Source organism: Notothenia coriiceps, unplaced genomic scaffold (genome assembly GCF_000735185.1).
Source record: "Notothenia coriiceps isolate Sejong01 unplaced genomic scaffold, NC01 NC01_scaffold00011128, whole genome shotgun sequence".
NCBI classification, from domain to species: Eukaryota; Metazoa; Chordata; class Actinopteri; order Perciformes; family Nototheniidae; genus Notothenia; species Notothenia coriiceps.
In genome coordinates this window covers 1-17840 of record NW_011343829.1, presented here as the reverse complement: position 1 = coordinate 17840, position 17840 = coordinate 1, and the positions used below count along the sequence as shown (strand labels likewise).

The window sequence follows — 17840 nt, the reverse complement described above, 5'->3', positions numbered from 1 at the left end:
ATCGTGTCACATGTACTGTACATCACTATATAAGTAAATATGGATCAAAAAATGGTTGATATTGTTTCTTTGCTTTAACATTGAGTCATTTTAATACATCCAAGCAGAATGCCCACACAAAGGATCAACTTGTTGACGATAAGAGATGCGTTTAAGAAAGTTATTAGTGAGGCACCAGATAGAAAGATTAGTGTTTCAACAATAAGTTCTTTTTGAAAGGTAATTTATAAGGAATGCAGCAGGATTCATGAACACTTTCTATGGTTTGAGATAACATGTGTTAAAATGCTTGTAATTTTTTATAAACACTAAAACTATTTGCTGAGAAGTTATTTACTTTACTCTGTAGAATAAGCAAAACACTTGGGAAATCTTCAACTGGATTTTGGTAAGGCTTTCATTATTGTTGTGTTCCAGTCATGTGATCGACCACATGCCTCAAAAGCTTCCTGCTTCCCTTCCCCAGATGACATAAAGTAAGTGCAGCACACCTGTGGGCGAGGTCTTGATGTGAGAGGCTCCTCGGGGGCCGGCCTGCCTCCAGCAGTCCTCCGGTGCAGGTGGGGTCTCGGGGCAGCTGGGGGGAAACAGCGGGCTGCTGGGCACCAGGTGGGTATCTATTACAGGATAGGTGGCAGGAGATCCAGAGGAGGCGTGTTTCTCTAAGAGAGCTGCAGGAGAAACACAACACCTGTCACTCAGTCTCTCTCCACTGGAGCTCTGGGAAAATATCGTAACAGAAACATTCAATCCCTACGTGTCTACATGACCTTTTACTGTACAACTGCTAAAATAATACTGACAATATCTGCTATATTTGAGCAGGAAACAGGAATGCATTGCCCAATTAAACAGTGTACAAATCAATGAAAATCAAATTAATACATTTACTTTATGAATTGTAATCTAATACTTAACTACTGGCTACATTTACAGCAGACATTATATTTAAAAAAAATTGTAAACGTATTTACTTTGTTTAATTTACTATTAGTGTTGGACTCTCATAAAGATCGTGGATGGGAAAAGCTTAGAAAGAACATTTTATTTTTTGGATGCAGCACTCTGTGAAAATCATACAAAAGAAAGAGTAGAGTATTTGTTTTGTTTTTTAAGTAGTACCCTGTATAGTATAATCAGATTTGAAAACGTAAAAGAAGCCTAAAAGCTTTTCACTCTTTCCAAATGAAGTTTCTTCTGTCGGTATTTACCTTGTAGTTTGTCCTGCAGCAGCATTATCTGTTCTGTCTGCTTCAGGTTGGCCATTTTCAGCTTCTGGTTCTCCTGCTCCATCTGCAACAAAGCACATGTAATTATCTTAAACAACACTTTTTACACAACGTTTATAGTTGAAACAATAACATTTTTTTCTATCTTTTAAATGAATATTGTAATTTTAGTTTTTATGCAAGTGTTATGACCATACTTGCCAACCCTGAGACCTCAGAACTCGGGAGCATTTCAAAACCACCGCGGAAGGGGGTGGGGGGGTGCTAGTGGATCGCCGGAGCTGTTAGAACTGTTAGCGCCGGAGCCTCGCAGCGGAAATGCGGGAGCAATATGACCCCGGGAGGAAACCGGGGGAGGGCAATGAAATCGGGAGTCTCCCGCGAAAATCGGGAGGGTTGGCAAGTATAGTTATGACTCTTAGAACTACTTAGTTACAGAGAAATGTGTCTTCATTTCTAATTTCTGACTGTTTATAACCAGCTATATTTAAACATTTCTTGTTTCCACAGATGTCGTCTCTCAGCTTGGTGAGGGCTTCCCTGAGTCGGGGTGTTTCTCTACACGTGTGAGCTTACCTCTTTAAGCTTAAAGGTGACCCAGTCTTTAATCTTGGCCGCCTTCTCCTCGATAACTTTGGCTTCCTGGGCTCTGACTAAGATCTGCAGACAGAGAAAACAGGGTTTTTGGATTATTTAACCTACATCGTATGAACATAAATGGACATGTCTTTCTTTATCTGATGCTCCATCCTTACCTGTTTTTCCAGCTGCACCTCTAATCTCTTTATCACAGCATCTTTTTCTTGAACCTGATTGGTCAGCTCTTGATACTTTCTGTACAGCGAGCTCTCTGATTCGCTGGTTTGTATGTTTGCAGACTTCAGCTTTTCTTCCATGACATGGATCTGAAAAATAATAATTAGAAGAGTTCATTCAGGAGCACGCTGCACGGCCAAAAGAAAGCTCAAATTAGCACGCTCCGTTAAGTTTTGATATACACCAGACAAAGTTGGGAAGAAAACACAGAGAACACTTTTTGCTAACTAAACACAAGAAAGGGCTTTCTAAGCCCTCAGGTATGTGTTGTTTTCAAAGAAAGGGCACCATTAAATGACCACCTACAGAAAACACCTGGAACGGCCAGTAATGACAGCAAATGGGAGAATAAACCCAACAGAGACAGAGTGTGTGTGATATCTACTGTAAGCTATGTATTATCCTTTGTTTAGTCCTAGTTTGACTTCTACTCTATTTTAGATGAACACAAACGTGAAATCTAACTTTCTGACTTCTGGATCCCAATTTTAGGATTTCTTCTGATACCACTCAGCTTTACATGAAAATGTTTTTTTGATCTTGAAAACTTTTTTTAAGTTCAAAGTCCACTTAGTAGCTTTTTCTAGAGTCTTCAGTCATCTTAATATTACGTTTTTTACTTTTTTAAAAGACAGTTCCAGTTTTGTACAACTTGGCTGTTATTTATGCAGTTTTGGGTTAAGCCCGCGTCACACTGTCCCGAAATTGACACACGATGGACACACGATAAAGGAAATGTTCAAATTCGGCTCTGATCGTAACAACATCGAGCCATTCGTGAGGGCATCTTAAGCCATCGTATGACCGCCGGTGGAGTTTCTCAGGCTCCGCCAGCAACTTTGTGAGCGGCAACTTCGTGAGGCACTCGTGAGGGCATCTTGTCAAATCGTGTCATCTTTTTATTTATTTTTTTATTTATTCATTTATTTAACAGGGACAGTGCACATTAATGAACATTTCTGTAAAGGTGCCAGAGTTAGCCAAGAGGCTATTTTTCATCTGTAGTCCCTGGACAGATTTTAAAAGTCAACCTAAAACACATTTCATTTTAAACAAGTAAATACAATGCATTTAAAACATGCAACAGACATTACTGGGATACTTAAATAAAACAATTTAAAATACAGAACATTAAAACAAAACAAATAAAACAAAACAAAAGAACATGTTAAAACAAAGGCAGCGGGTTGTAAGGAGCAGAAGATTGGGTCAGTGCCGGCAGAGCTGATTCCTGTATTTTGAGCTTTGATTTAAATAAAGTGAATGTGGTCTGGTCTCTGATTGAGGTGGGATTGAGTTCCATTGCTGAGCAGCTTGAACAGAAAATGAAGACTTTTTCTGAGTGGAATAATGCAATCTCCTCTCGCTGCACCTCTTGTTACCCTAGTTGCAGTTGTGCGTCTGTTGATAAACTGTCTAAGAGGAGGTGAGGTAAGGCCGTTGACAATCTTGTAGAAAAGGCAAGCATTTGCATGTTTAATGAGGTTTTCCCAGCTTAGCAAGTTGTATTTTTGGAGTATTGGGCAGTGAACCTAAAATTCGACAGACTGAATTTGACCCAATTACATACGTTTTTAACCTGAGCCTTGAAATTGAGTGTTGAATCAATCATGACTCCAAAGTACTTGTATTGTGACACCACCTGTAGCCAGAAGATGCATACTGTTTTACAAATATTTAGTTGCAAACAGCATTGTTCCAACCAAGTTGTTACATGAACCATGGTGTTTGTCAGTTCATTAGCCACTTGTGTCATATTGCTTCCATGTACATATATTACTGTGTCATCTGCATACATTTGGATGTTTGTGTCAGGACATACAGATGGTAAATCATTTATATAGAGCGAAAATAGTAATGGTCCCAGGATTGAACCTTGTGGGACCCCTGTTGAAAGATGAAGGTCAGCAGATTCATGATTTTGAACTCTCTCTCTCTTCGTGTTATCATCGGTGCCATCGGGCATTCGCCCTCACTCTGATCGGGGCGAATGCCCGATGGCACAGATGATAACAAGATGCCCTCAGGATGGCCTTACGAAGGGCAAAATTGACACACGAATTCAACACGAAAATGAACCTTCGCAAGGTCCTTCTGCAATTTTTTGGCATGCCAAAGATTTTGCCAGCACGAAGTTGCTGCCGGAGCCTGAGAAACTCACAATTTCATATTCGTGTGTCCATCGCGAGTCAATTTCGGGACAGTGTGATGCGGGCATCATGGTTTCCATCAGCCATGATATCAATGTTACCAAAATATTGAATACAATCTAAGAACTTAGAAAAAGTGTGACAACATAGTCCAACATGGTAAAAAACACAAGCCGTTTATACAGGTTGTAAACAAAGAGTTTCTAGGTAAATTAGCACAATGACAAGTAGTGGTCAATTTTACATTAGATTTATTTTCCAAATGCTTTTGTCCAAAGTAGGCTGCAAAAAGAGCACTCAAACTCAAAAGGATGAGTGTTATTGATTAACATTTTAATTAAAAGGGTTAACAACTAAGAAGCAAGTTAAGCTAATTTGGAAGTCTGTTAGAAACCTGTGTGATCATGTGACCACTCGTGTTTCTCACCCTGTTGGACTTCTCTTTGGTGATATTGTGGAAGTATCCTTTAATATTTTAGAAGCACCTGTTTCTCAGCACTCTCAGCTCGCTGGTCAGACTCGATCACCCTCTGCTCCAGCTCCTGCATCTGGGAGAGAGACAGAAGAGTAACATGTCATTTAAAGAAAGAAAAACACCTACTGTGCAGCCAAGAGCGACAGGTTCAATGAACGGCTACAGAATGACTTATTACACCGATAGACCAACAGGCACACACACACACACACACACACACACACACACACACACACACACACACACACTCCTGTAATCACTGTTGCCAAAGGGAAGACATTAAAAGATGAATGTAGTGGGAAGCTTTAACAAACCAACTTAGATGAGGAAGAACACAATTATTATGAAGAACAACTTGAAGAATGAAAGAAATGGAAATATGATTATTGCAGGAAAAAAAAGAGGGTAAAGTATTAGCCGCGTCAGACAGAAGAAGCAGCACAAGAACAAAGAATAAGTGACTCTTTAACAAGAAGAGGCACTTTAAGCAGGAGGGCACAGAGAGCGGAGAGGCCCTCAGGAGGCGGGACATCTCTCCAGCGCTGCTCAAACACAGTGTGATGAAGAATGCTACTATGTGTGTGCACAAGCTTGCGTCACCTTTTGTGCAAGCATGCATACTCATGCTTTGAAAGGCAAACACTGTCCATCCTGCAAGTATGCACACATCTGCAAGTACCTTCTCTCGCAGCAACACACACAGAAGTGCATGCACAAAAATGCTCACACACACAAGTTCAACACAGGACTCCCTTTCTTGTGAGTTCAGTGACCCAGGTGAAAGGAGAACAAACACACTAATGGATCCACTCTGCTGCAGAGATGTATTTGAATTCCTCCCGTTATCTTTGTTTCCCTTTCTTTTCTCTCTCTCCCTTCACGTCACCTCCGTAAAAGGCCCCCTGATTCCCAGGATCCTCCACTCTCCACATTTGAACGCTCCCTCACAGCCAGATTAACACTCACTAAAGCCAGAGCGCATGTTGATGGTTAGTGGTTGGATGACTCCTTATCTTGAGGTCAAAAACCTTCATTGTAAGTCAAAGGCTTCGCCCAGCCTGAGCCCAAGAGCAAACAGCACTTTGTCCTCGGTTCAAAAACAATAAGAAGGAGAGGGGAGCAGCACTGGAGGTGAATACAAAGTAGGGAAGAAGTCAAAATGTAGAACAGATGTGAGAGGAGTCTTCAGAAGAAGCCATAAAAAGCTGCTGCATCCAGTTTGAGGACGAGTTAGAGGTCAGGGGGTGTGACCTTGACCTTACAGAGTTCACCAAAGCAAATGGTGGAGACCTCAGGACTGAAAGCTTCTGACTTAGTCAATGAAGAGGACAGCTTTAGCATCACAATTGGGCTTCAAGTGGCTTCATTGAGAGGATGTTTTGTGGGTAGGAAGACGAGACAATTAATTAAACATCCGAAGTAAGCAACATTTTTTAGGATGTAGCAACATCAGCTGAAGACAACACCACCTGTCACAATGTTTTGTTATATAGTTGTTACAATACACATTATAAATATATCTGTGTTTGGTCAAGTTTGGATTCCTTCTACTGGAGGCAGACTTTTTAAACATTGTATTATCTTTCCAATATTTAAGTTAATCCATTGATTCGAGCTAACTATTAAAACTGTACATCCATCAAAGTGTATAAGAGAGAAAAGGGGAGGACTGGGTTGAGACAAGGGAATCTTAAGATCAGTCTTTCTCTACAGATGATGATTCATGGTTTACTCAAGTATAAATCTCCAGTATCCTAAACATTTTTTTAACTCAAAATAACCTTTGAAACCGTATTACTTTTAGCGATCTATTTTTACTTTCAGACTGTGTAAACTTGTGCTGCCACTTTATCTCTGTCTGTTTAGTCACTGCAGAGCGCAACTGTTGGACAGAGTTGCTGAGCCGGCGTGAAACAACTATGTCTGCAATCCAGCATCTGTTAGCCCACGGAGCAACAAGTGCTGCTGCTGAGAGGCTGAAAACTCATGAGGTGGGGGGGTCAAGTTACGGAGACCTCTCAATTAGCAGTTTCAGTGACAGATGTCATGATATTCTGCACAAATCACCAAAGCTAAAAGTAGTTCAAATCAAATAAACTATTTATTAGGGGACCTATCATGCAAAATGCACTTTTTTATGTCTTTTATACATAAATATGTGTCCCTGGTGTGTCAGGGAACTCAGGCAGCATCAGAAAATAAAACCCTCTCTTTTCCTTTGTACCCAAATCTCTAAAAACGGGGCTACAACGGAGCTGGTCCAGATTTGCGTCCGATATGACGTGAATGTAGGCTGACTTTACACCCACGGCCTTATCAGAAACGTTGCTATCAGAAACAATGCCCGACTGTTTTGGACGTAATATGGTCGGTGTTTACATTAGCATCGCTAACACTCAGAGCTAACCTGTACTGGAGAGCATGTGTGTGAAGAAGCAGGAAATAAAAAGGAACTCACCTTGTGGTATAACCGGCAAGAGAGAAAGCCTTTGAGCTCCATACTGTTTCAGAAATACTCTTTGATAATCCATGATATGGCGTTTCATCACCGCAGTATTTAGTTTAGACGGTAGCTTCCGGGTCCCGCATGAGCTCAGACCCCTCCTTTTTTTTTTATCACATTTAATTTTTTTAAAGCTTTATACCCAAAATCCGCACTTTTGAAACAGGAAGTGAAATAGAAGATATGAGGCATGGCTAGAATGGGTGATCTGTTTGGTATTTTGAGCAAAACACTTCATAGACATGTTTTTTATATATTTGTATAGATCTGAGACCGATGCTATTGCCTAAAAATAGCATGATAGGTGACCTTTAAACTAGAGTGTTGGTCAGATAAATGAAATAAGATAAGATAAGATGGACATTTATTAATCCCCGTGGGGAGATTCAGTCGTTTGTAATGAGCCAATTAAAATGATATATTTGTGACCCGACCGTTAAGGATTTAAATCTTAAGTATAAACAAAGAGCATCAAAGACATCCACTAAAGAAGAGAGAGAGATTAATGCTTTGTTGGTTTTGGTCTCCTTTAGTTTAACTAAACTACAGATTGTCTCCTCCTTGGGAAGCAGAGTGTCGGCCTCCTCTGTGTCAGTATGGATTCCAGAGGGACTGATAATATCTGAGGAGAGGAGATAAGACGAGAGCGGCCACAGACACCAGATCATCATCTAACAGATACAACAGATCTGTCACAGTGAAGTACCTGTTACTGACACACATGTCTTCAGTATCTTTCTCACTTCCCCCCTGCATTTCTTACAACTTTCATGTGATCTGAATCTAAAAACTAAATGGTAAAAAGGACAAATTGGAAGAATTTGTAATTCCTTTAAAACAGTAGAGTTGGTTTTACTGGAATCAGTTCACTGAGTTTTCTACCTGCCTCTTGACTTTATTCATTAACCATTGAGCAGAGCTGATGATTAGCAATCACTGGAACTCAATCATTAAATGTTAAAACATCCCTGTCCAAAAGAGGGCAGGGGGGACAGACAAGAGAAAGATGAATAACAGGCTATTAGAGAAAGGGTCAACAACAAAAAAGGCATCACACAGTTTGAATACTATTTCATCATATCAGCATTTCAATATCAAAACAAAGTGACCTATAATGCTCCGATAACTCTAATGCTTCAACTTTAATCATTAATATGAAGACAAATAGGAGGGGGTTTTAATCAGTGAGCAAGCTGATAAAGAGGTCAAACAAAGACAAGAGAGAAATCTAGCTCCTCACTTTTCTTCACAGGAGAAACCAACCTGAATTAAAAACTGACTAAGGCTTTTGAACTATTAAGTAGGAGCTGATGCAAACAAATCCTCTCATGAAAAGAAATGTTTACACACACACATGAACCTGGTGACCTCCGAGTCAAACTGCAGTGTGCTGCTGCTCCAGCCATGTGAGACTTATGGAGGTTCATCTCATTTGTCCACTATTAGATTATCCAAGTAGTGAAAGGAAAAACTTGGAGTAGGAATAACACCAATTATTATTCCTCTACGTAAGGTACTTTTATATTGTGGCACAGCCTTAAGACTTTCCAAAGTAAAAAGAAAAAACGTTTTGGATACTCTTTCCTCTATGCTTTTTGACATTTGCATTTTCTCGTTTCCTGAGAAGGCTTGAGTAGTATTTCCTCTTTTCACCCTCTGTCTGAAACCAGAGCCCAGTCTGCTCTGATTGGTTAGCCGGTCGGCTCTGTTGTGATTGGTCAACTGCATAGAGATGTCCCGCCCCTTAGCCTATCATGAACAATGTGTTAGAGTGCTAAAAACTCACTTCTTCTCCCTGGCCTTCTAGTCAGAGCGGAGCACGACTCATGACATTTCCCTGTGTTTGATTTTTATATTTGCTGTTGTAATTTATTGTCTTCTGTTTGCGATTGCAGTAATGTGTTATTTATTATTTGCATGTACAGCACTTTGGCTCGACCAAAAATCGTTTTTATAAAACCTGATTTGATTTGACAGCCAATAGAAGCGCAAGTGTTACATAGTGATGTCACAACTGTTGTGAAAGTAAACAGAGGAGTCCAATGGAGGCAGGGGGGGGGAGTGTGTGGGAGAGAAACATACTCTGGAGGAAACTTTGGGATTCTAGCCCTTGCAGACCATTTACATGCACACAAACCTATATAACACACTACAGGAAAGGGAAGACCCCGAAAAGCATAATAGGGCCTCTTTACTTATTAAGTTGCATCACTTCTACTGATCCCCAAAGAAAATGACTATCTCCTCTCCTAGCCACCTCCCTAGTTCTTCTTGTTTTGAGAAGTTTCTGTGTTCCTACTACAGCAGCTGCCAGCTGTCGATTGCACTTTCTTAATCTGCAGTAAGAACTTAAAGGGAGTACTTGTCCTGTTAAACTCCTCACAAGGCAAATGGAGCATCTCCTTCTCTCCTCTCCCTCACACACTCAGTCTCTGGGGGATGAACGCCGTGTCACAGGCTACCACGTCAACCTTCTCTTTTTTTTTTTCATGTTTTTCCATACCAAAGTGGGTCAATGCGTTAAACACTCCTAACTTGGCAAAAGACGAGATGAAGAGCGTGAAGCAGACTTTCCAAAAAGTAATAACATGAGGGCATGGTAGCCCCCCTCTCACACACTCTCACACACACACACAAGCACACACACACAAGCACACACACACACACACACACACACACACACACACACACACACACACACACACACACACACACACACACACACACACACACACACACACACAACCAGAAAAACACACTCAGCAGCACAGGCCTCCACTTAAACCCGCTCAGCGCTTTCTGTGTGTCAGAGTGTGTATGCATGTGTGTACGTACATGAGAGGAGTGAAAGAAAAAGTGAGAGATTAATCAGCCTATTTCTTGGCACCATTCGCAAAAGGGAATCTAAAAATCATTACTGTGTATGTCGGCTATTAACTAGAAAGTAATTAGTTAATTTTCAGGAAGCTTGAACTCCACTCTATTCTTGGCATCATGGCTGAAATGAAAATATAGCATGTATGAACAAACACTACTTTGTACAAGTGTGTATGTGTGACTCTGGGTACTTCTTAATAAGGCAAGATGAAACCATTGCTTTATGAGTGGTGAAAGGATAATCCCGATATTATTCTACATTTTTATTGAAAAAACTTCCATGAAAAGACCTAAACTCGTTTACATCAATGCACCTCTCATTCCCTGCTGAACCCATTACCTCATACTGAACACTTACTCTATGAAAAAAAAGCTCACAAGTATATACTTTCATTTTTTTTAAAGGGTTAAGTAACTCAAACAGGATAACATTGTGATTTTTATGGGCACTATTTTCTGCTGCTTATGAATACACCAAGTGCCATAAAGGTGTGTGTAGGACTGATCCAAAATAAACTAAATGTGTCCTGTTCATTAGACTAATAATCAGCCTTGTTGCCTCACCTCTTTTATTTGTCTAATTTTAAACCATCAATCATAGTAAGTGACGTATTTGTTTCCACATCTTCAGTCATCGGTAGCTGGTATTGTAGGAGCCCTTGTTTTTGCTGGTTTTAAATATTGCCATATCACCAGAAGCATCCTTTAAACCAGTGGTTCCCAACCTTTTTTCCCAAGAGCCCCCCCCAAATGACTCCTGTTGGAAGTTGTGTGTGTGTGTGTGTGTGACCGGACCTGACAGAGGGCACAGCAGGGAGTCGTCCTGCTCTTATCAGACACATTTGTTATGTTTGGACCGTAAACATCCGGCTGACCGACTATATGAACCTCTCTCGCAGTAGAGATGAAGCAGAAATCTAAAACACTCTGACGCTGCAAACAAAATCAGCTCTGAGATATACAAGTTTATAAAGAACATGTGAAAAAACTTTAAAAAGTTGAGACAAGAGATTTGTTTTTCTGCAACTAAACTCACTCCTTCCTCTAATCCAAACACTTCCACTCTTTTACCGACACATCGTCAGAGCAGAGCTGATGTATTGATGACAGCTGATTACTTTCCAAAATGTCTGGTAGTCCGACTTTACAACAGCCGCAACTTTACAAGCGTTTGGCCGACTTTGACCATCACTGATGAGTTAAATATTCCTCTTGGCTCAAACTGTAGCCAAACTCTGATGACACAGAATGAGTGGAGCAAAAATGTTTACCAAATACGCAGAGTAATCCCATCTGTCTTTACGCACACACATAAACACACAGTCATCCACACCTGTAGTTCGGACTGATTCTCATGCTTTAATCGTCTTCTCGTGCGTAAAACACTTAAAAACAATGCCAGAAGGAGAAGGGGATGATGAGGCAGTGAGACCTGCACAGTGTTTGGCCAGATGAGAGTGGAACGGCATGACTAATCTTTACAATACCACGGCACGCTTAAACATTTAAGCATTATTAAGGCCAAATCATTGGTTCGTGCTGTAGGTTAGGTCAACAAACAAGCTAAATGTTCCTCAAAATCCAGATAACTCTTAGCTCTCTGAACCTTCTATCTATGCATTTAAGTGTTTGATGATAAACCCAACAGATGTAATAGTTGTCTTTTATAGAAACATTAAATGTACTGGTCAATCTTTGTTCTGACTCTCAGTTCCAGTCTTATGGCGCATTTCCACTACACGGCCTTGCTCGGCCTCGGTCGGTATGGCTAGGCCTCGTTAGGACTGGCTCTCTTTATGGCGCATTTCCATTACAGTTTAGGAACTGGGGTAGTATCTATAGTAACGCAGTGTAGGCGGAGCCGTGACGTCATCTTCAATGAGCGCCCCAGAAAAACAACACAGCTGTTAGCTGTTAGCAATCAGAGCTCACAGCTCCTCATATCTGTTCAGAAACTAGACAAAAGTTAAACAAGTACAAACCACAGACTGTCTATGTCATGGCGAATACAGTCGCTGCTTTATTTATGTCTGTATGACGTTGTTGTGAGTGTGAACGGAGCGCGTCTCTCGTTTCTCCAACTCAGTTTAGATTTAACCACGCTCACTTCCGCATTACGCAAGGATCGACGTAGCTCTACGCGATAGCGTCATAGACTTCATCTTCGGCAGTTTAGCCATCGCGGTAAAGCAGGATATTGAATAGTTGGTTTTTGTCTTTCCAAAGGATTTGTTGACTGAAAGTAAACGATCCTATAATCAAAGCCATATTTGTTCATTTTTGTTGTAGTTGTAGCCCCCTTGCCAGCGATTCTCTCTCTAGTTTAGCATACTCAGCCCGACTCAGCCTGGTTGTTCCTGGCCCTAGAACCACGATTTTATGGGGCCAGAAAAACTGTGAATTAGGACCCGCTACTAGGCCAAGTGGAAACGCAACCAAAAACGGGCCCCGCACGGATCGGCACGCTTAAAGCGAGCTCCGCGCTGCAGTGGAAACGCGCCATTAGACCCCATTTACACGGGAACGTTTGCGTTTACGCACTGTATGGGTTTTCAAAAAAGTATTCCGTTCACACGCATTCGGCTCAATTAACGTGTCCGTTCACACGAGACCGCTGGAAACACTGTAGTACATATGCCGGGCCTGTAAGTGGCGCTGCTGCCGCCACACAATACACCAAAATAAGCAAAGAAGACCCCGGAGCATGGTTGCCATGGTTGCCCTTCTGTTTATTCTCCGCGGTGGACGGCGGTCAACGTCCGTTAAAGTTGAAATCTTCCGGACTTTAAAACAAATTGATAACGAGTCTATATAATAATATAAGAATATAAACGGAACCTCTCTTTTGCTCCTCCTCTTCTGACAGCCCAGCAGCAGATCTCTGAGCAGGAGACGGGGGGAGAGGGAGACGTGGGGAGAGGGAGACAGGGCTATTTCATCGTTATCAGAAAATGATCGTATAGAGGCGTACACACACGGATCCGTTTGACCCCCCAGAGCGTTCCGTTTGCAGACCTATCCACCTTGGGACCCGTTATCGTTTGCGGCCGGGGTCCGTTTCTATCGTTTTGTTACGGCCTCGTGTAAACGAGAGGGCTATACGCAAGAGAAACTATGCGGATACAACCCGTATCGTCCTCGTGTAAACGGGGACTTAACCTCTTGGTAGTGATGTGATAGATGAGATCAAAAGCGCAATTTACATCAGGTTTTTGGAAAATCTGCAAACTGGACTCAGTACTCTTTGGACAAACTGCATTTCCCTTCTGTTTGGGGAATGTCATGTTCATCCAAGAGGAGCTGGGCGTAGTTTCTGAGTCAAATTAAATCTGAACTGCTCTTCCTACACTTGATATTTAAACATGTTCAGTTAAGTTGTGACCTACTCTCCTTGGGACTGGTTTGCTTCATTAAATATATGTAAGTTTCAAACTGGTGATGAAATATTGGAAGCCCTCAGGTTTAGATCATGAACGGCAGAGCCCTGGTTTGACCTTGGCTGCTTCTCTTTCCTTCATTTCTTGTTATCTCTCCACTATTGCTTTTGAATAAAGACTTCAAATGCTCCAGATGAAATATATGGAAAAAGAAAGAGCAGACTGAGGTTTGTATGCTTGAGCACATTGTCTTCAGTCTTTTTTCAGACCTGACTATTAGTAACATTTTGGGATGTTACTGGGCCATAGAAAGCAAAAACTCCAACAGTGTAGACCAAAGGTCACCATAGCCTCACAGTCTCCAGTTTTAGGGCAAATGAAATCTAAAACTTCGACTATTCCTTCATAAATGTTGGTAGGACTGTTCTTTCTCTATATGCATACTGTACATGGAGAAATATTTCTGATTCAGAGTTAGTAGTAACAAATATTCAATTATGATAACCTAATTGACCCCATGTGTTGTAAAACAAGTTATATCGTTTGATTTCTTTAGAATATATAATTAAATCTTGCCATGTTTTATTGTAATATAGTATTTTGATTATGTTTTAGGTCAGATATATCCCCCATGTTCCATGTCATATTTTCTTAAAGGGTAGTTTTATCAATTAACCGTTAAATGCATAAGTGGGCCTTTATGGACCCGGTGAAGTGGTTTTCTTGAAGTATCTTTGTAATTACATTTTTGTTATTATTTCATATTACAGCTATTCCTCAAAAAACATGTTTTGGATATCATGCCATTCACATTTTTTATTTACATTTTAAGAAATGTTTTGTATTACTACCCCAAGCTTCCATAAGTGGGTCAAAAATGACCCGCATGCATTTTCTATGGGATCCTATGGGAACCTATAGGAACCTTTGATTCTTATCACCTGTTGCTGTCAGGAATACATTCACTGTAGACCACACAGACTACATCACAAGTGACACCTCTCAGGAAGATTATTTTACACAGCCATACCTGTCAGTATACTACTAATAATAATAATACATTATATTTGTATAGGGCTTTTCAAGGACTCAAAATCGCTTTACAACATAAGGGAAGGTTAGGGTGGGGGGTATAGGACTATCAAACTTGATCAACCGGCATGGATTGATGGGGGGTGGGCTATGAGTAGACAAGAGGAGAAGAGATGAGTTTTGAAAAGAGACTGGAATACTGTGAGGGTCTCAGAATAGATCTTTGGGACAATATGTTCAAAACGGTTTTTTTCAAAATGTAAACAAAAATTATAAAATTATAAATAGTGAAAAATTAAATATAAAATATTTCTAGTGCGAACCAAAATATAATACTAAATATTATACAAGTGATTTTTCTTAACCAAAATGACAAAAATGGCATAAAAACACATTTTATTCTAATACGGGTCCTTTTAGACCCACTTATGGAAGAGTAGGGTCCAGTCACTCTCTACGCATCTAAGGGTTAAGCTAGCTCATTTAGCTTACACAATAGTTACACGTGGGAGTTTATAGATGTAAATATTTAGCAGTAACTCAGTTTTATATAAGAACTAGTTTGTGTAGTGCGACCCTGTAAATCTCCCCACAGTAAAAACATTATAACTTGACTAACTTTTAAAGAGTTTGTGCAGCTGAAGTTTGGAGTTTCTACTTTCTCTCTTACCTTCTCTGCCAGCAGCTCTCGTATTTTCCCCGCCTGCAGTCTGAACCTCAGCAGCTGCATCTCCAGAGCCATGCAGCGCTTCTGCCAATCCACGCTGGCCACTCTGACGGCCCCCGGACCCCCGCCGCTCTCCAGCACGTCGGCCATGGCGAGGACTCAGAAAATCTGTCTCCTGACTGCACTGGAAGAAAGCAAAAAAAAACATAACATGTAAAAAGATAAGAGCAAATAAGATAAGAACGAAAAACAGAATAAGACAGGTAGGTCATATATGGTGTGACCGACGTGAGTTAGATGTCAGGGGTCTATGGTATTCACTATCGTGAAACTAATAACTTTATCACATTTACCTTGAATCTAGATCTCTTTCTGTTCAGCTCCTCTCAGCCCACACAAGACACACAAATAATCGTGTGAACGTTTTATTTTTACTTAAGTAGTCCAGCTTTTCATTTACAGCTCAAGACGAGAGAGAGTGATTCAACCTCTTTAAATGCCCTTTGTTGACCGCACTTCCCATGATTCACTGGGGTCATGTGAGTCAAGCAACGATGACTCTATAAAGTTTAATGAAAGCTTCCTCTTACTTTCTGTTTTGCTATGTGACATTCAACCACAAAGAAACAATCATACATTCACATGTGCGCAGGAACAAACACACAGTTTTGAGCGGACTCTAATGCCAAAATCTTTCTTTCCTTTTTCCTCTGCTGTCTCTCCGCATGCCCACACACACTGAACAAAACCCCAGCAGGGAGGCTCAGTGTCAGTGGGGGAGTTGGGTTCATGCGTGCAGGCTCCCAGGCCAGCTCCAAAGCAGGTCAGCGCTCTGCTTTTTAGCCAAATTACCTACTAACCCAATCCCCTGGTCTCTCGCCCCTCCCCACCCACAACTCTCCAGCCAAGCAATCCCTTCTTAATTACAAGGCAGGAGTGAAACGGGATCCTGTGCAGAACAATAGTGTCTTTCTGCGTGACAGTCCCATCACAGCCACACAGGAGGGGGGGGTGTCCGCTCGCCTCGGCAAAGAAAGGAGGAAAGAATGTGTGAGGATGAATGGACCGAGTGCTGAATGTGGGAAACTGGGGCGCTGAGGTTATTTTTACCTGAGGAGGGCTGACTAGTGGCTATTTTTCTTTCATTCACAAAGGTTAAGCCCCAACTGTGTGAACTCAATGAATGTCCGATTATCCTCAGATAAAATGAGGCTTTGAGCTTATATCTCACAGGAGCGCAGTGATGTGTGAGATTTGAGTGACATCTTGCAGTTCTTTAAGTACTGACACTAAATAAATGGAGCGTAGAGTAGGTTTACCAGGACATCAGCTAGGCTACACATCTTCCATCACAGACCAAAATCCACCCAAAAAAAAAACTAAACTTCACATTTCTGTCTTTAGCACTCTAAAAGGTTTGGCTTATTGAAAGCACTCGCACTACTGCTGTTTTGAGGTCGTATTGCACTTTTTTCAAATCGCTTTGGAAAAAAAGCTTCAGCTAAATGAACAGAGGGACAGAAGTACTACTTAGTATTATAGTAATATACTTAGTAGCAATAACCAATTGTGAAAATACATTCAAAATCTTACTTAGGTAAAAGTACTGGCAGTATTGGCATCATTATGTTTTATGGTCTATGTGATAATATATATTAAATTACTGTATTGTGATTTTTGATGCATTAAAGTGTCTCAACACAGCTGGTAAATGTGGAGCTCGTTTTAATAACTTTATATACTGCTGCTGGATATCTTTACCTATAACCATATGTCAAAGTATATTTACCAGTTCACTTTTTATTTTAGCTACTATTTTAGCTAACTACTCACTTGAAGCTATCAAATAAAGTAATAAAAAGTACAACAGTCACCTCCAAATGTAGTGGAGTAGAAAAATAGAATGAAAAATATCTGAAAAAGTGAAGCAGTATTCAAACAGACAGACTCAAAGCGCAGCCAGACAGCGTCAGCACAGATGTAGCAGACGTTCAAAGTCCAGCAACTATAACTGCAGCATGGCACTCCCTACAATTAGCATGCTCATAAATACAGGCTTAGCAAACAAATTACAGAAGTCATGCCTGTGGAGGTTTCACCAGCCGACCGCTGTACGCAGGCCGGACAGTCAAGGTTCTCCCTCTCTCTTTCCGGGGCAGGCACCAGGGTATGGAGGTCAAGTAAAGTCGTATGTCGGGGTTGGGAAGAGGGGAAACCAGGACGCTTGATTCTGCCGCAGAGGGGCAAGCAAGGACAGACGAGTCCAGGCTTTCCTCCAGGAGCTAACAGCTGGGTGCAAACAAGCCATTGGCTGGTAAAACTCTCAGCACTGCCATAATAATGCTCCCAGGAACAACTCATTTAGCACTGTTTGCCTGTTGGACATAGCAGAGGTTGTTTTAGATCAGGGGTCGGCAACCTTTTTGATATGAAGTGCCATTTAAAAAAAGAAATGTTATCAGCGTGCCAACGATCGAGAATTATCAACGGGGGGGGTTGAGGAGCTTGACGCTCGTCAACTATCAGCGGGAGGGCGGGGGAGCGGGGAAGCAGTGTGTGGACCTGTCAGCGCAACTTACATGATGCCGAATTTAACAAACACATTTAAATAATTGGTTTAAACGGCATAATAATAAGGACGATCGTCCGTTCTGTGATTCTCCATGATATTAGGGTCATGCAGAGTGAGAAGAGATCGCTGTCCCTTTAAGAGA

General features: G+C 41.1%; 1 protein-coding gene across 1 annotated transcript in view; it reads right to left on the bottom strand.

Moving 5' to 3' along the window:
• plekhh1 (pleckstrin homology domain containing, family H (with MyTH4 domain) member 1) overlaps nt 1-15306 on the bottom strand; it is a 35037-nt gene extending 19731 nt beyond the window's left edge. Inside the window, exons 1-6 of the mRNA XM_010772311.1 lie at nt 15130-15306; nt 4681-4743; nt 1985-2134; nt 1806-1889; nt 1212-1293; nt 492-671 (exon numbers count right to left, since the gene is read on the bottom strand). Coding sequence (XP_010770613.1) covers nt 492-671; nt 1212-1293; nt 1806-1889; nt 1985-2134; nt 4681-4743; nt 15130-15276 — 706 coding nt within the window. The 5' untranslated portion in view covers nt 15277-15306. The remainder of the gene's footprint in view (nt 1-491; nt 672-1211; nt 1294-1805; nt 1890-1984; nt 2135-4680; nt 4744-15129) is intronic.
• Nucleotides 15307-17840: the final 2534 nt, after the last annotated feature.